Raw genomic sequence first — 20083 nt, forward strand, 5'->3', positions numbered from 1 at the left:
TTGCATTTTGTCTTAGAGAAATGAAAACTGGGTTTATCCTGATTTAAAGTTGGCAAGGATTTCACCACATTAAACAGTTTCTTAGGGGAATTTTGCTCCTGATTTATCTTTTCTTCAAATAATTAAGCCTGGGCTTCCATAATATTATTGTGGTAAAGCGTGATGGCTGACTTGTAACTGGCTTTTAAACATGGATCGTAATCCTTCCGCTATTTCCTCTCCATATTCTTCCAAATCTTTCTTAAGGAAACTAGGTGAGCATTGAACCAGGTTGCTTATTTGATGTTCATTTTTGACTTAGGTGCAGTTTTTGGGATAACCTTGTCTAATGGCTAGGTAATCCAGCTTTCCCAGTTAGTATAAGCCTCATCTAAATTTCCCCCTAAGTGTGGGGTAGAGGTTTCCAAATTTTGAACATTTTGAATGATGAAAGCACAATCAAATAGGCGTGCACAATAAGACTAATAAGTGGATCTCAGCTATGGATGCAGCCCCTCCTGAGCTGATCTTTGACCCAATGTATACACTTTCTCTCTGGCTCCTACCGGCCCACACTAAGGTGGCTCCACTCTGGCTACATCTCTGGCTGCATCGGGAACTCTTCTTTCCTGGCCCATTGTTCAAATCCAAAGAGTGACTGATGGAGTGGGGACTACAACATGTGAAATCCCTTTGTGCCCTTATTAGATTAATAGCTCATACATATAGTCATGTTTCAGGTATAAAGGCCAGCACATGGTGTATTTGTGTCTTAGCATGAGATCTTTTCATTGGTTTCGCTGGCTGCAACACTAAGGGTCTCCAGATGAGCAGTGCTGTCTTCTTACATGTACGTAATCCCATTACTTGATGTTGTTGGCTGAACTTTACTTTGGAGAGCATCTTCAAGGGTGTTGGTGAGCTATCAGTAGCTTCCAAGCTACTCATTGGTGACCCATTATTTAGATCAACCTCCTTGTCTTTTAGGTGATTTCAATCATTGCCCATTGATGTTGCATTAAATGGTTTGTTTATACTACTCCTTTTATCACACATCATACCTCCTGCACACTACAATGGATATTTGGCTTGCTGTTCTGTCCACATTATACCAAGAATGAAAAGTGGTTTTACATTTGTGGATGCATTTTTTGGAGAGTTTATGAGTTCAGTTAATCTGTGCCCCATAGCTGTTCTCTTTTACTCCTGTAGACTTTTTGGCAGATTTTCCGCAGATGACATACGTATTTTTGCATAGCAAGTGTTAATTTGTTATCACAAAACGTGTTCAGTGTTTGCAAAGAAACATAAAGTAGAGCATATATAACTCTGATGGTAAGGTTTATCCATTAGGGAATACATGGTCTGATTCATAATAAAGTTGTTAATCTAAACCCATAGACTTATGTCTACCTCTAGGTGCAGATTTCTACTTTTGAATTTCCAAGTATTCCCAGAAGTACACCTGTAAAGCTGTGCCAGACAGAGATATATAGATGTACTTCTGGGAATGTCATGTGACGATTCCAATGGGCTCATATTCACCCTTTACAGGGTTTTCAACAGCAAAGTCACAACAAGGAGGATGGAGCCTCTCTGCAAATGCACGCTTTCACTCTTTTCCTCTACATAACATTTTTTGCCTTGAGAAAGCACTCCCATTCATCCTTCGTTCCATGGAAGGGGAGGAACTCCAGCCCTTTGAATGCATAAACTTACAACCATTTCCAGGGTGGGACACTTTCAGATCACAGTTCGGGAATGCTAACAAACGTAGATGTTTTTGTTGTACCCAAACTTCCAAGACAAACCATGCATTGGAAAGCCTTCTTTTCATCCCTTGAATGATGTTTACTAGTCAGACATTTTTAACTAGTGCTGGAACAATCTGCATTTTAAAAATTCAGTTTTGACTGCCAGGTACCACTTGTATATTTCTGGCAGGCACCGAAATTGTTTTGCAAACTAGCATTTATGGACAATTTTGCCTTTGTGAAGAGTACATTTTGAAAGATACAAACAATAGCTAATGAAACTAGCTTTTCCTACACACAAGAAAATGCAGTAGATGTATGTTATAAAATATGTGAAAAACACCTAACATCTGTTTTTGGACCTACTCTGAGTTCATTTATGAACATTTCAAAAGCAATGAGAAAAGAAAGATATTTTTCAAAATTAAACTAACAGTCTTATTTTTAAAACCTTTTTTAATATTTGTGCTTTCATGGCTACAAATGGCCGCAATAAAGTTTCTATGAATGAATGAATATTTGGTGGATACATGACAGCTCCTATATATATATATATATATATATATATATATATATGTTTGAAGCAAAACATCCTTTGCGGGGGGAGCGTCTGTATGCTGGTGCCGGTGGCGAGGTAAGGACACCCTCGCAGTAATTTTGCAGCAACCTTCTATTAAGAAGACACCGCACTCCTCTTGAAGTTTATAAGTTCTTGTTTATTGACCTGTTTTCTTCCACCTACACATTTTGAACCAAATGGTCCCTGGTCACGTAGCAATCATTAGTCCATTCTTAATTTCAATTATTTATACAGAGTCACCATTGTAGCTCACAATGAAGCATTATGGGCTTTGTAGTTACTTTTGATGAACTGGCTAAATTATAGCCTATCCCAGTGTCTTGCCGGTTTCGGGAGTCACGTGATTGATTACCTGTCAACACGGGTAACTGCCCATATGTTTGAGATGGCTGTTTGACGAATAAGCACACAATAAATAACCATTAGTATGATTATTTAAGGAGCGAAATGATTCAGTTATTCATGCTTAATCAATCAACTGGTTGACTGAGTGTCACTTGAATAATTCTGTTCTGAGTGCCCATAGGTTGCCCTTTTTTGTGGAGGCATTTCTCACATGACTTCCTTGGCGACAAGACACATAGGATGCAAACAATCTATAAAGAAAAAAAACATTTTTTATATACACTTCTCACATTATCCTGCTAGTTCTATAGTGTAAACATATGTACAGTGGACTTAAGTGGAAATTTATAGATACAAGAGTGATGTTAGTTGTAATATGTAGGAGGGAGAGGGGTGAGATTGGGAATTAAGTTCTTTCTTTTTACAGGTGAAACAGTTCTGAACCTCAGTTAAAGTCATTTTGTTTTTTCAAAGAATGTCCTTCAAATGATATGCGGTTTCACAAATGAACATGCATCTCTTCTTCTTCTTAATTAAGTCTTTAAAATTCCCATTCTCCATCATTTATTGACAAAAAGTATGAAACTGAAATGTTCAAATTGTTCAAATTAAATAAGGGAAGGTGTATAATTCCTTTTAATTATGCCTATGTTACAGAGTGTATTCTGCCATTATTAGAATATAATAGGCTTATGATCTTTCTATTTTTTTGTGGTATAGTAATAAAGCATGAAGGAATTACATCATCAAAAAGCTACTGGAATAGCAAGAATATTTTGTATTTATAAAATAAGCCAATATCAATTAGATACGGGTTCTGTTGTATAGAAATCATTACATTTCTATTGTATGTAGTTTTCTGGAAACATGTGGTAGCATGTGACAATCCTAAATTTAAAGTACACTGAAATGAAAATTCCTCTTCAAATTACATTTTCAATTTCCTGAGGTTTTAAGGCATTCAAAATCTTCTTGCATCAGATAATAAAGTCCAGTAGTTGTGCTTGAATTTTGACTGTCCAGAGATTTATGAGGAGGAAAAATGGAAAAAGGTTTAGAAAGTAAAGTCAGTATCATTTTTAAAATTAAATATTGGCTGTAGTGTTTATTGGTCAAGTCAAACAAATTTTTAACAGCTGACTTAGTTTAAGATTCCCCTAGACAATGACCTAATTAAGTGACATAGAATCTGGTATAGATGGGGGTTGCGAGAAAATATAGGTTTCAAACAGTGGTGGCTATCCCACCCGCTCACTTCTCACATCTCCTGCTTCATTTAGTACATGAAAGATGATGGTTTCCTCATGGTGGGCCAATGTCAGGGAATGGTGTCAGAGGGGCTACTTTTTTAGGAGAGCCCTTCAATACCATGTATTTGCTCTCTACCTGTCAGGGTCTATTGTGTAAAATATGATGCCACTTGATAGGAAAAGTCAACAACTCTTCTTCAGAAGGTGAGAATTATTTAATTTGTAACTAAATAACAGCAAGGAAACCATGCTGGTGAGACGTGGTTGACATGCCCTTACATCATTTTCTTTCCTAAAGGGGCATGAAATTGGGAACCCCCTCTAAAAGCAGTGAGCCGAGCCCGACTGGAGCGGCATAGATAGTTCCTCTGCTAAACCATTGTTGTCGTGGCCAGCTTGCTGAGGACTGATTCAAGTCCATACTGTCTAGTTTAAACTAATCTTAACAGTGAATGATTTTAGACTGATAATGTGAGGTGATATTGTGAGGTTCAGTTGAGCTCGAGAGGTTGATTCTTTTAAACCTGCTGAAAACTCACTAAAAATGAACAACAATTTAATATTTAGTAAAGCTATAAGCTGGACACTGTTGCTCATTTTTAAACCATAAATCTCTGTGTCTCAGCAAACATTTTCAGCACCATTTTGTTTGAATATTTAATTCATTTTTATTGCATTTGAACTTGTTAGGTAGCGGTTCTATTACGCTGCAGCTACCTCAGAGATTTTACGGCAGAGAAAGGGATAAATGTGGCAATGGTGGAATTTGTGAGAACATTTTTTTTAGAGAAATATGAATCTTTGTCCAAATAACAAATTTCCATTCTAGATAATCGAGTGATGATATCCACGTTTCACTAGCAAAGCGATGTGGAATGGCTTTTGTTGCTTGAGTTAAAGATGCAAATTGTATCAGAATATATTGTGACATTGTCACATTCTTGCCTTTTGAACAAACCAGTGGAAGTTACTGTGCATAATTTAAATGCATCCTATTATATATTCATATACCAATGATGAAGTGTCTTGATGAGGAATAGAAGGAAACTGCTGACAGGTGTTGAGGGAAAAGTGACAGGTTATAATGAAAAAAGCTTAGAATTTCAAACTTCATCAAACGGAAGCAGCGAGCATCAAATTCAATAATTCAGAAATCAGATGCACAAACAACAGCCTATGCAGTTTTTTAATGCCTTAATTGAAGATCATTTCGAATTCATTTGGTGTCTAGGTTGTTGGAAGATCTGATACATGGAATACATTTTTAATATCAATGAATTTGAATTGTAAGACAGAAACTGAAATATTAATGAATGTTGACAAAGGGTAGGGCATGGGAATATTATATTATATAATTAAAGTGCTGAACCATCAGTGGAAGGGTTTAAGATAAAAGTTGGAGGGAGTACAGAGACGTTAACAACAATATGATAAATGTAATCACAAATGTATGTCATAAAAATATCCACATATGTGTTCAGATGGTAAGAAAAGATAAAATGAAAATATTTAGTGCATACGCCTGATGTGTGTCTGCAGACAGTTAGCAATAACACTGTGATACTATGCACATTCACTGTGCTTTCTGTCTCTTCAGCTGGTACCCAACACCGCTGCTATGATGCTTTGAAAAACACACATACAAAAATATACGGGGTCGCCTTATTACATGATTTAAAAAAACATGCCAAAGCAGTGCATTTCAGGTGAATTGGGATGAACTACCTTTCCTTCAGAGAACACTCAGTCCTTTCCTATTCTCTGTAAATAAATACTACCCAATGCCTTTACTGTCCTTTTTAAAGGGCTAAATGGATGTCATTAATTTTGTGATAAAGTGATTGATGGCCCCTTGAAAAGTTTGGCTCAAACAATATGTGCTGCTTTTCTTGATCTAGGGATCCTCATGTTGGCCTTTTTCATGGCCTCTTCTTTTCTTAGGGATTTCTCTCTTTGATCGATATCATTGATAAACTGCATGGAACAGAAACACCACCAGTCATTGATGATAAATGGTATTCCTTTTTACCTATTGCTACAATAAATACATCAGCGCATTCTCCAGACAAGTGAAAGCGTACCTACTCTGAGTACATTCACATGATATATGTGAACATGATGGGCATGAATCACAATGGTATTTGCACTCATGTGTATTCACACAATGTGAATATACGAAATTAGAGGGATTAACTCACAAATAATATTACACTGCTATTATTCAGTTTTAAGTGTGAATGATTCTGCACGCATGGGCAGGTTGTGGACACTCCACAGTGGAAACTCTGCATAGAGGTCTGCAGGCCATCCCCGCTCAGATATAATTGAGGACCTACTTCTGTAAAGGGAAGGAGTAAATGCCTGATTTACTATTCACATTCTCACATCAGGGATGTGCATTTTGCACACTGATATGTACTGTAAAAAATCTGTCTTTTCCATGTGCTCACCTCAGATTGTTTGCGTTTCTCTGGACACTATTTATTGCTGGCTTTAGAACTTTGGGCACTTTTTTTCCTGCTAACCAGGAATAAATTGCCTCTGCTTCACATTTAAAATACGGTTAAGTCAATAGTCTATGATATTTGAAGTGCATACAGGGCCTTGACGTTAAATGCCTCTCGTAGTCTGTATTGTATCATCCACTGCAGTGGCAGTGTAAACATAGCTACAGGTCTAATTGTTTAGCCTGATTGCTGCAGCTCGACCTGTCAAAATATCCCCTTTTGACGGGTAAGACCTCCCTTTTAAATATTAGTAAGTCACTTGTATTTAGGCCTTGTAGCTCACAAGGCATGTATTTAAACATGGGACAGGTAGAACATGATTTCCACCATTTGCTTACTGTGACGATGCAGAAAATGTAATTTTCACTATGGCAGGCCTGGCCTTTTCTACGTAGAAAACCAAAGGGTAGATTAAAATACCAATACTGCTAACTGGGGAAGAAGCAAGATTGAAAAATAACGAAATCACTTTAATAAATTGTTATACAAAATCCAATTTATTAGTAAGGCCAATCAATCAATCGATCAATCAATCAATGGTAAAGTCATATTTTTAATAAATATTAAGGAAGACTAATTTTGAGAGAGTTACCCTTTGCATCCCCGAGCTTTCAGAAGGCTAATCGACATTAGTCTCTGCCAACTACCAGACTGTGCTTAGCCTTGAATGAGGGGTGAATGATCTGTGAAATTCTTCCAAGGAGCTACCAATAGGTTGACCTGAATGAGCAGGGATAACTCCCCTAAGTTCTGCAGAAGCTTCTGATGGGGGCTGGATGATTCCTATTAATACCACTGTGTCAAAGCCTGCCTAACAGGTCTGTTTGAGCCACATGTAACACTTTGGTGAGCTTCAAAGGAAGAAAATCGAATGCCAGGATAGGTCTTGTGTGTCCCTAGTCTGGGTGTTGTAGAACCCTGACTTTGACCTAAAAGAGACTTCTTTCACCTAGTTTCAAGTGGGTATAGGGCCTGCTTCAAATTGTATTTTAGATTTAGATTTGGGAGGACACTAGTGACTGCCATAGACGACTCATAGTGACTGCCATAGACGACTCACCCACAAACCACAGACCCAAGTTTAGTGTAGCCAAAGATAGTCACCATCTTGAAAATGCCCTGACACGTGGCATTTTTGACCTATTTTGGACCTATTTTCAGTAAGACAAACGGGAAACCCTGAAAAGTAGGTAGGGTTGCCCTCAGGAACATTTACCCCATTATTTATTTATTTAGTGCCCAGGAGTCATCACCACCCACTATTTAGTCCAAGGCATACATGTATCACACCAAGGCATCCCACCAAAACAATATCTGGACCTGCAGGACAACAGAAGAGGACTGGCCCTACTATCTGTGTACTTACAGAAGTCCTGAAGAACTGACCTGCTCACCGTTCTACTTAGGATAAAGAAGTGAACGTATTGTGTGGCTACAGGGAAACAACACCAGAAAAGGTGTTTTTTCTAAAGTGACTAGCTGACCAGTGACAACTTGACTTAGATTTGTCTTTGCTGTTGCCCTCTGTCTGAAACCAAAAGAGTTTTTGAGTGCTCTCCCCTGAGATCTTTGGTTCCCTAAGAAGTGTAGTCCTGTGATTGTTTTGGTTCTAGAAAAAGTCTGAAAACCTTTCAACAGGGGCTCCATCAGGGTCTGACTCAAATTGTGCCTAGTTCTGGCTCTGCAGCTTCAATGTACTGTCATTGCTTATTCTACTTCTGTAATGACAGAAGTGGGACTTTATGTGTCAGAACCATCATAGCTCTGTCCAATAATTTGCTACTTGTAAGCATATTGTTCCCCTCACCTACTACTCCCTCCACAAATGGGTGAGGAGTATACAGCTATGAGTTCATATTGAATACTTGATATTTAGATAACTGGCATTAAGTACGATTTATTTTGTGAAACATGCTCTTCCATTTGCTTATTCAAATATGTAAAATTAGGTACTTGGACCCCACAATTCTGATGGAGATAAAATCTACTATCAAGCCCCATTAATCAACGTATTTATATACCTGAAATTAGCTTCTTGCGTGACCTCTGACCCTGTTCGCAGGCAGGTCGCTCCGCACGCCACCACACGGCTGCCAGCTGCCTCTTACCTGCTCCCTGCCGCCTGCCTGTTTTACCGCCGCTTCCTGCTTCTTCCCGCCGCTGCGTCCCTGCGGCCCCCCCTGCTCCCCATTGGCCACCCTGCTTCCACCTCCCAGCTGCTCCTCCCTCCCTATCCCCCTCTTATGGAGGCTAGCCAGCGGGCGCGCAGCTGGGGCGCTGCTGGTGAGCCAAAGGCGCACCAAAGGCAAGCCTGTCTGCGCCCGTCCACACCTGGACTGCGCCCAGCGCCAGAACCCCTGGATCCCGCGAAAGCCACAACACCAGACTCCTCTACGACGCCAGCACCCTCCACTCACTTAACGCCGGCCGAAACCTGCTTCCAAGCCGCCCCGAAACGGACTCACGGACCTTTCTCCTGCCACACCTCCAGCTGCACGCTGCATACTCCTCAACACCCGCTCGCACGCAAACACGCCGTCGAGCTCTGGAATCTGCTCGACACCTCCGCCCCAGATGTGGCCTTCCTGACCGAGACCTGGTGGAATGACTCCTCGGCGCCCGACATCGCCAGAGCCATCCCGGATGGCTACAAGATCACCCGCAGGGATCGCACCAACAGAATCGGAGGAGGAATAGCCTTCGTCCACAAGTCCACTCTCAAGGTCGCCACCCATGCAGACGACATCCTCAACACCGCCAAACACCTGCACTTCCGAATCCACACTGACCCCAACACCACCCTCAGAGGCACACTCACCTATAGACCCCCAGGACCCCAAGCTCAATTCAGCGACTCCATCACCCACCTCACCAGCACCCACACACTCGCCTCCACAGAATACATCCTCCTCGGGGACCTGAATTTCCACCTTGCGAACAACAACAACGCCAACACCACCACAGTGATCGACAACCTTGCCAACCTCGGCCTCAGACAACTCATCACCACACCCACTCACGCCGCTGGCCACACGCTGGACCCCGTCTTTTCCACAGGCACCTATGTCACCTTCGACAACACCACTGAACTCCACTGGACTGACCACCGCTGCATCCAATTCAACTTCAATAAACCAACCACGCACCACCGCATCCAACAGCTACATTCGCTGCTGCTGGAGCAAAGTCACCAAAGACCAGCTGATCACCACCCTTGTCCAAAACCCACCCACCGACCCCACCAACCCAGACACCGCAGCCCGCAACCTCAGACAGTGGATCAACGACTGCGCCAACACCCTCGCCCCACTCAAGAAACCCTCCAACAAACACGGCAGCAAGAGAGCCACCTGGTTCACTGACAAGCTGCAGACCTCCAAATGCCCATGCTGGAAACTGGAGAAGATATGGCTCCATGAACGTATTCCAGACAACCACGTAGCCCACCAGGATGCCACCCGCAGACATCACCACCTCATCAGATTAGCCAAGAGATCCTCCTTCAAAGACCACCTGGATAACAACGCACACGACAGCAAAGAGCTTTAAAGCATCGTAAAGGAACTTTCCAACCCCAGCGCCAATGCCAACAAAATACCGCCATCACAAGAACTGTGCAACTCACTGGCCATCTTCTTCCACTGCAAGATCGCTGACATCCATGACACCTTCGACACCATGACCGCCCCGACTATGCCAGACCCCACCTCCCCTGTGAACACCACCAGCGCCAACCGCCTGACCTCCTGGTCCAACGTCAACGACGAGACACGCAAGGTCATGAACTCCATCCACTCAGGATCTCCGTCAGACCCGTGCCCACACCACGTATTCAACAAAGCAGATGCTGCCATCGCACCACAACTACGGAAGGTCATCAACATCTCCTTCGAAACAGCGACATTCCCAGAAAGCTAGAAACACGCGAAAATCAACGCCCTCCTCAAGAAGCCCAAGGCGGACCCCAAGGACCTCAAGAACTCCGGCCCATCTCCCTGCTCCCGTTCCCGGCGAAGGTCATCGAGAAAATCGTCAACATGCAACTGGCCCGCCACCTGGAAAACAACAACATCCTGGACCCGTCCCAGTCTGGGTTCAGACGAAACCACAGCACTGAGACAGCCCTCATCGCCTCCACAGACAACATCAGGAGCCAACTGGACAATGGCGAAACATCAGCCCTCATCCTCCTGGACCTGTCAGCCGCCTTCGACACGGTCTGCCATCGCACTCTAAAGACGCGCCTCCTAGAAGCCGGAATCCAAGAGAAGGACCTTGACTGGACCACGTCCTTCCTCTCTGGCAGAACTCAGAGCGTCCACCTCCTGCCCTTCCGATCTGAGGCCACCGACATCATCTGCGGCGTCCCCAGGGCTCATCCCTCAATCCGACGCTGTTCGACTTCCACATGGCCCCCCTCGCACAAGTGGCCCGCCAACATGACCTCAATATCATCTCCTACGCTGACGACACCCAGCTCATCCTCTACCTCACCAAGGACCCGCACACAGCCAAAAACCAACCTCATGAGGAAATGAAGGCCGTCGCAGACTGGATGAGGAACAGCCGTTTGAAGCTGAACTCGGACAAGTCGGAGGTACTCATCCTCCTACCCACCCCCTCAGCCTGGGACGACTCCTGGTGGCCGACCACACTGGGAACAGCACTGATACCCACCGACCATGCACGCAACCTAGGATTCATCCTCAACTCCTCCCTCTCCATGTCTAAACAGGTCAGCGCCGTCTCCTCCTGCTACAATACCCTCTGCATGCTCCGCAGGATCTACAAGTGGATCCCTACCAAAACAAGAAGAACGGTGACACAGGCCCCCGTCAGCAGCAGACTTGACTACGGCAATGCACTCTATGCAGGAATCCCAGCCTACAACGAGTACAACGCATCCAAAACGCCTCCGCCCGACTGATCGTCAACGTCCCCCACCGCAGCCACATCACCCCCCACCTGAGAGACCTACACTGGCTCCCCGTCGACAAGAGGATCACCTTCAACTCTTCACCCAAGCACACAAAGCACTCCACAACGCCGGACCAGCCTACCTGAACAACAGACTCAGCTTCTACACCCCCAGCCGTCAGCTCCGCTCCTTAGGGCATGTATGTGTGCCACATGGCACAGGTGTAAATGCACATATTTGCATTTACATAGGAATTCGTTATTTACCACCAACTAATAGTTGGTAAATTTACCGATTCGGTAAAATTACCGATTCGGTAAATTTACTGAATCTGTGTTTTTTAATGTCCTACATCTCAGTATCCATATACCGGTCTGTATTTTCGGCTGTTTACCGACCAGTATTTGGATACCTACATCTGGCCCTACGTCTTATAGACCCTCATAAGGAACATTTCCAAAATGCAAAATAAATTTTATCTGCATGATTGACAGTTCCATTCTTTAAGGAGATTATTGTCAATACTATAAGTCAACTGTCTTTGGGACTTGTTGAAAAAAAGTCTTATAGTTGTGAATGACGCTGTCTTCTTTTTCCCTAAAAATGCTTATACAGAGCTATCTCATGGTGTTAAGTGGCTCTCTGATAAGAGTGACATTGTTGCCCAGTGGCAAGACTTCTGACTCTTTGTTCTCAATGCTTCAGTTTAGATGGTTTACAAAACTGATCAAACACTGCAAGGACTGTAATCATGTTCCTACTCTATTACACTATGTAGATCAGAAGGTCATCATCATACAGGGAAAACAATTAATTCACCTCCACACTGAGACTACCCTATACCCACAGACTACTCTACACTGCCTAAGCTAGAGGATTCAGTATGAGCACAAAGAGCAGTGCAGACAGAGAATAGATATGCTTACATCTCATCTATGAGACAAACGGCTTAGACACCTTCCCAATCATAGATTCAGCTGCTCAATATTCAGTGAACAATAATGCCACTACCTCTATTAAGTCATGCATGACCTTTAATTTATTTAACATGTTTATGTTCAATTTATTAAATGGAGCAAAATCAAGCACTTTTATTCTAATTTGACCTTACAAGTAGAGCAGTAATTTTGCTCCAACCCACAGGTTTTTCCCTGTTTTATCTGCAGGAATTTGCATGAGAAGTAGTTCCTCTTTCTGTGTTTCGTTGGTCAGAAATTAATAAAATATGATCTTACCATGTGGTAAAACTGAATCCTCATGGTACCCCCCCCCCATTCAGACCTATAGAAAAAAGAGTGTATGGGTAAAACTGACCCAGGTAAAGACACAAAAAGCATTTTTCTTTTTTTGGTCACTTTTGTTTTAAGACCCTGTTATCCCATTAGATTCGGGATGAGGCTCTAAGTGGTTGAAATAAATATAGCCGTCATTTTGGAGAGGTGGTTAATTTTTGACTGTAGCCAAGGACGCATGCTGGTTTAAGCCCAATTAGGCACACTACATACATCAGTGTATTAAACAAACTCCCAGATAATCCTCTTGCCATTGTAAATAAAGCAACACTGCTTTGAAAATCACTTAAATGAAAATGACTTACGGTCTTATTGCGATGTCGGGCTGAAGGCCATCCGCCAGCTTGTCTGTGGCATTCCGCCTGACATCTGTGGCATCGGTCCGACCACCGTATTATGATACAGGAGGTCCAACCGATGTCTGCCGAGGGAATTCTCTCCACCTCTGACAGGATCAAGGAGCCAGTGGGGCCAAGGGCAGATCGTAATCCCCAAAATGGAGATGGTGCCTGCTCAGGCACTGCTGTGGGGATTACAAAGCACATTTCTGACAGCCTTTCTATATGGCAGTCTGACTGCCATAGAAAGTCTGTTGGAAATGTACTTTGGGGGCCCCTATCAGGGTCCCTGTCCCCCTGTGGCCTCCGCTATGAGGCCTGGGGGCACCTGTGGTGCCCCCCAAACATCCATGCATCATGTGGCAGGTACCGCATGGTGCCTGCCACACAGTGCATAAATGTTTTAAAAGGGTATTTTTCCTATTGCAGCCGCAACAGGAAACATACAGTTTCCGACTGCCATGAAGGCAGTCACATCCTAATTTGGGAAGCTGGACTGCCAACTCCTTCTTGCGTGGTCCTGTTTCCGACATGATGCCAGTCTGCTGTGCATCCAACCAGCATCATAATGAGGCCCAAGCTAGCTATATCCAGAATTGAAATGAACATAACACTAAAACCTAAAGGGCTAAAAATTGTTTCATTGAAACTATATTTCTCTAAAATTAAACATACTTCATACTTCATACTTTCATCTATGTTTCTAAACAAATTGTGCACTAAAACACTGAAATCATATTCTATCCTTAATTTTCAAATTTTTATCACTGGCTCTAATACTAATCATACCTTTGCCCAAACCTTGTTTTCATTTGTATCCTAACCCCATACCCTAACCACAAATTGCCACTAACTGCTAACCTCATGCTAATCCAGCCCTAAATATGACCCTAAGCATAACCTTGATGCTTGCCTTTACCATAGCAATAAGCTGATTTTCATTCAAACCCAAACCTTCGCTGTTATCCAAACTCTGACCCTAATCGTGTGCCTATTCCTTATCCTGACCATTATCTAATCATGACCCTTACACACACCCGGAATCTAAACATTTCTCCATCTGTAATCCTGAATGTAACCACATCCTTTGTACGACTCTTGACCTATTCTCTTAATCTAGTTTTGATGATTTTTTTTCTATTAAGTGAATTTTCAATTAAATGTTTTTATTGAAATGTGTTTTTTCTGAACATAAAATGAGGCAATCCTGCACAGCCCCATTTCTTTTTCGTTTTTGTTTGTGTCACAGCAGTGCTATAAATGTACATTGATCAAGCTCCAAGCATATTAGTCTGACTACCTTATGTACCTTGGGACCATAATCCTCATTTAGAGTCAACATCATATTCAATTTCATTAGAACCAGATAACTCCCATCAATATCTATACCAACAGAGCAGCTAAGATTCAGAGAAATCAGAACCTTCAAAGAGACATTCCACAAAGTCAAGTGACCAATCAAATGACCACTACTTCTCTTGAAGGCTCCACAAAGCCACTGCAAACTGAGTGCCAACCAATGTAGAAACATTACAATTTTCTTGAAGGATTCGGTGCAGTTTGTTATCTCTTTGGCCTGGTATTCTACAGGCCAAGCTGTTATGGAATGTTAAAATCAGGTACTTTATGTCTTTTGCATCATATGTAATGCTTTTGCTGAGCCCAGCCCACTCTTTACTTTTCAAAACGAATAAAATGTGTTGTGTAAACAATTTGGTCAAATTATAATTATATTCAATGAGTTTGAGCTCTGCAACAATGTATTAATTATATTCTTCTGCATCATTTTTATTACTTAAGCACAAAGTCAGATATACACCATTGATTGGGCTAATTATGTGTAGTTTCATTCATCTTATAAAGTTTCACCTTGCGACATACAGAAACAGAAAAGCAGGCTGTCATAAGGGTAAGAGGCACAAGATCATTCATACTCATAAACAGAAGTTGAAAGGAGATCTTGCAATGAACAGCATTGCAACAGGTCTGATTTTTCTAAGGACTCCACTTTTAAGTAGTATGCAAAAATTGGGAATTGCACGTCATGTGAGAAAAGAAACTGCACAACTCCACCCACACCTAATTCGTACCATTTTGGATATTAGTATGGGACTCAAAATTCCATCACAAACAGCAACGAAAAATAAATCAAAGTGACAGAGAAGCCCTCAAATATAAATCTCAAAATGTTTTATAGGCTATCAAATGAAGTCAGTATAGGGGTCCTCATCTAAACATCTGGATGACTCCAACTATCCTTGTGCACCAAATAGTCCTACCCCATAATCTGTCTGACTTCCCTGAACAAACCCATATGCATGAGCATTCTAATTCAAGAACAATGAGCAGCTAGTATGTGTAACCTTCTGCATTGAAATTTAAGTTGACCCAGATGCAAATAACCAAACAAAAAGGCTGGGTAAATTGTAAAAAATATAGGCATGTCTACCATAGGCATGAAAAAAAGCATTTTGTGATAAATATATTAAAAAATACAGCAATCTAAAGAAGGAAGACATTCAAAATATATTTGAAGCTAACTGATCGAAAAATACTAAAAATTATCCTTTGTGTGGCCTAGCAACACTGCGCAAACCTTCTGGCACTACTGGATTCCAATGTAGTCAAATTCTGCAGATTCATCTCTCACCGTACTGGTTCCACATGCCAACTACTTTCTAGTGCAATCTGTATTCACCATAAATCAGCAGATGGGGGATATTTTGACACCGGCTGATCAACATAAAAGCTTCAAATTTGCTTTCCTTGCTATGCCCTGCCTTGTGGATGTGGGAAATCTTCCCCTCATTCAAAGTTGACACTTTGACCTTGTTGAAGGCTTCTGTCATGCAATGGACCACCCCGGTTACCAGAAATATTCCTTAGTCAAGCATGTCTTCAAGCAGACAAATGATCTTCATTACTTTCTAACCACTCTCCAAACAGCCCTACTACATGGAACGAATACTACAGACATATATGGGAACAAGTGTCTTTCACTATCAACAGTCAAAAATAAGGTCACTATCATATCCTGAGTCCAACATGGCAACCAACAGGGAAGTGTTCAACCTCATCCTTAATGAGTCCTAGAAAATAAGCAGCCTAATAATCTTTGATCAGATGAGAGCATGAACTATCCTCTGCAATTGATTTTCTAATCAACTGCAGGATGCAAAATGACATTGGGTCTGAGGAATCTTCTGTATGGAACTTTTCAGGTGAAGTGGAATATTGGGTCACCCCTAGCCTCCCTGTTCCCTCTAGATCATCTTATGAAATATTACAAGAAAATTTACTTCATAAGCCAACTATGCCCAAATCCACTTCCGGCTGAAAAAGATGATATCGAGCAAGATCAACATCATGTTGCGCCTGGATCATATGTTCTACTAACCAAGCTTGCCTTAAACCTGCCTTAAAAAACAGATATATGCTGCAAAGGGTTGAACTAGCTACAGACTGAGCAGAGCCACTGAGCATTTAAAGTAAAACTTACCATAATGCATTTAGAATTCATAAGAGCGCAAATATTCTATTTTGGCTTTTTCACAAGTGTCTGTGCAAACGTTTCTACCATTACTATTCCTCGTCCCTGTCAAAGTTATGCCTTTTTGTGAAAATCTTTGTTATAACTCTCCTTTTTTTTAAAACTAGATACTTTGTAGAAAACAGTCAGTGTTCTTTTTCTGTTAAATACCATTTTGCCAAAGGTAAACTTGTAGAGATGAATTCTGCATATATTTTTCTGCTTTGCCACATGCGATAACAATAATAATTGACTCTGCATAATCTGACAATGTGTAAAAAAAATTTGCACAAAAGACAGTAAACAAGTCAACACCGTCAACTTTGCAAAACGTGAAAATTAGGAACTTCGCAAAATTTCACAGGTGGAAAACAAATTGCTCAATAATAAAATATTTAAAATAATATTAAAAGAGAAAAGAGATCTTTTTAAATTGCTTACCTATAGACGTTATTATGAAAAGTGTTGTAGCTTCCAAGTGCTATAAGTGAACCTAGACCCAAACCATAAGAGAAGAAGATCTGTGTGGCAGCATCAAGCCATACCTAAGGAGAGTAAATTAAAAGTACACTATGAATACATAAAAGTTATTATTCAAATTTTCAAGATATTCAATAGTTGACATATGGCTGTGAAATGTTTACCTCAGAATCAGAAAGTTTACTGAAGTTTGGAGTTATGTAGAACAAAATGCCTTCTCTTGCTCCAGGCAGTGTTACTCCTCGGAAGAATAAAATAACCAGCATAATGTATGGATATGTGGCAGAGAAATACACAACCTAAGAGAGAAAGAAAGTAAAGTGCTGTCAGACATACTATGATTTCATTTCAACACACAAATGCCATGTACATTTGTACAAAAAAAAGAAACAAGGAGACCCTAAAGGTCTGAGGGGACCAAGAGTAGACGTATGCTAAAGAAAACAATGGTCCCATACAAGTTAGATAATTACAATATCACAATTTAGTAATCAAAATTGGAATTACAAATGTATCAATGCAAAATAAGGATTTAATTAACAATTAAATTTGACGCACAGATAATATACAAAAAAGTGAGTGAGCAAGACATGACAGGGTAAAGGGAAATCAGCCGATTTCCTTACCACGGGCAAGTGACTTTTCAATTTGTGAAAATGTAGGTAAACAACAAGTCACAATCAGAGTTACATCTCATACTCCACAATTACATACAAGTTATAGTATAGAGTTGAAGATGTATGTGTCAAGGACGTTTCGATCCCACGATCCCAATTAAGGTATAGGGATCTTATCATCCTCCCAAACTTGCTGAGTCCACACATTGTGCGTTTCCCTATCGCTGCAGTTTTAAACGGAGCACCTGGCTTGCTGCCCCCATTCCTGATACGTTGCCTATTCAGGCTCGAATAAGCTACGGCTCCACTGGCCTGACATGTCATTGTACCCTCTTTTATCTCTGACTTGAATTCGGCGAAGGCCGCACATCAATAGTTCACACAACTCTGGCTGCTCACCTTACAGCTGCCTCCTTTAATTCTGGGTTACGAAGGTCTAATCCGAACTACCTCACCAGCAACTTCCCAGGCACTTGTTTTACCGCTTAGTCCTGATGAGATCCCTGTACCTCAATTGGGATCGAAACGTCGTCGACAAATACTTCAACTCTATACTATAATTTATATCTAATTGTGGAGTATGAGATGTAACTGATTGTGATTGTGACCTGTATTGTAGAAAGCATGTTGTGAGATTGTCAAAGCCTTAAACATCGCTCTCTTACCATACTGGCAACCAGTGCAGTTGCTCCCAAAATTGGGAAAAGGAGGAAGTTTTAGAAAGTTTGAACAGCAGCCAGGATGCTGTGTTCTGCACCATCTGCAGACACACCACCATATAGTTGGGGATACCTAAGTAGAGTACGCTGACATAGTCCAATCTGGACAAAATCGGTGCTCTAACCACTTTTATCTATGCCTCCCAAAGCAGGAAGGCTAGGAATTTCTTCAGCATTTTTAAGATACAAAGACAGGATTTAAACACTGCTGCTATCTGGGCTTTTACAGAAAGCTGAGCATCAAACAGCACACACAAGTTCCTGGCTACCTCCGTTGAGGGGAAAGTGGAACACCATGCTTGGCCAGGTGCCTATCCAGCCCGGAAAAGGGCCTCGGACAAACAGCGAAATCTCCATTCTGTTTGGATTGCACTGTGAGAGATTAGCTCTGAGTAAATCCATCACTACTACCAGGCAGGATGTGAATCTTTGTTTAGCAGTGACTGAGTCACCCTTGTAAAACAGCAGCAGCTGCGTATCATTCACATAGAGGATGATTTTAACACCCAATGAGTCTACTAGAAATGCCAGGGGAGCCACACAGATATTAAAAAGAGTAGGGCTCAGTGAAGAGCCCGTGGTACCCCACATTGTAATGATTTCTCTTCAGAGTGAAAGAGCTTCATCCATACTGTTAGGTTTCACTGCTCTAAAAAAGAGCCCAGCCATGTCAGAGTTGTACCCCACTCCAACCATTTCCAGCCTTTGCAGCAAGATTTCATGTGAAACAATATCAAATCCTGCTGATAAATCCAGTGGAATTGAAGCAACGTTAAGTTCAGGGGCATGGTGACATTGGTAATAGTACTGCATGAGAATTCCATTGCAAAATCGTAAGGCTGGAGAGATGATGTTGTTGAAGTGTTTGGGTTATGCCTGTGATCCTCAAACTGGCATGTAGTAGGACTGACTATGCCAAAAGGTGACAGGGCAGGCATCCTCTGAAGGTTGGAATGGGCTGGATACAGGCATCAGGCTACCATTTGAAGCTCGTGAAAGGAGTGGGTACAACCCTCTCCAGGCCATCCTGTTCATAAGAGGAACACTCTTCCCCACACCCATGATGCTTTTGTCCCCTGTTTCAGAGGAATACACAGGAGTACCATTAATAATCATCTGACCTTGGACACTGGCAGAAAGACACATTTGGCTTAGGCAGAACAAATGCCAGCTATCAAAAGAATGGGCAACCCAAACAACCCTTGAGGGCTTGGGCAAAAATCAATGATCAGGTATGTATGCCTTCAAGGGATTTTTTTTCACAATATTTTGTCTCTTTACTAGAGAGTTTCAACTTATAGGGGTCAAATGAATAGACACCTTTCTTTTTTGGAATTAAAGTTTATAACCTGCGTCCCAACCCGACGGCATATCCTCCAGGGATATAACAAGGGCTCCTGCAGCCTGAGATGCAGAGCAGCCAGTCCTTGAAAGGCTCACCATTCAGCCTAAAATATATGAATTTATGTGACCTATGTGAGGCTTGGGGCCCATACCACATACTGCAGGAGTGGCATAATTTTGTATGATGCCACTGACCTCCTCTTCTGGCTCTTGGCATGTTTCTGATTTCAAACTTTGGTGTTGGTCACTGCACTCTCCAGTCTTGGGCAGTGTCTGGATCCTGCATTGTTTATATTCCTGCTGATTCAAACTCCCTTATGGCATGTAAAGTGGCCTTTGAGTAGCTGAGACTGATAGGAAGGAAGAAATGGGATGTTCACCAAACATTGCATCGATGGCTACGACCCGGGTCCGCCATTTTGCTGATTCTT

General features: G+C 41.8%; 1 protein-coding gene across 1 annotated transcript in view; it reads right to left on the reverse strand.

Annotated features, from left to right (window-relative positions):
* Positions 1–20083, reverse strand: part of SLC6A1 (solute carrier family 6 member 1) — a 327835-nt gene that overhangs the window by 181677 nt on the left and 126075 nt on the right. Inside the window, exons 3-4 of the mRNA XM_086938951.1 lie at positions 17137–17271; positions 16934–17037 (exon numbers count right to left, since the gene is read on the reverse strand). Of these exons, the coding sequence (XP_086795077.1) occupies positions 16934–17037; positions 17137–17271 (239 nt within the window). The remainder of the gene's footprint in view (positions 1–16933; positions 17038–17136; positions 17272–20083) is intronic.

Source organism: Lissotriton vulgaris, chromosome 9 (genome assembly GCF_964263255.1).
Source record: "Lissotriton vulgaris chromosome 9, aLisVul1.2, whole genome shotgun sequence".
Classification (NCBI taxonomy): domain Eukaryota; kingdom Metazoa; phylum Chordata; class Amphibia; order Caudata; family Salamandridae; genus Lissotriton; species Lissotriton vulgaris.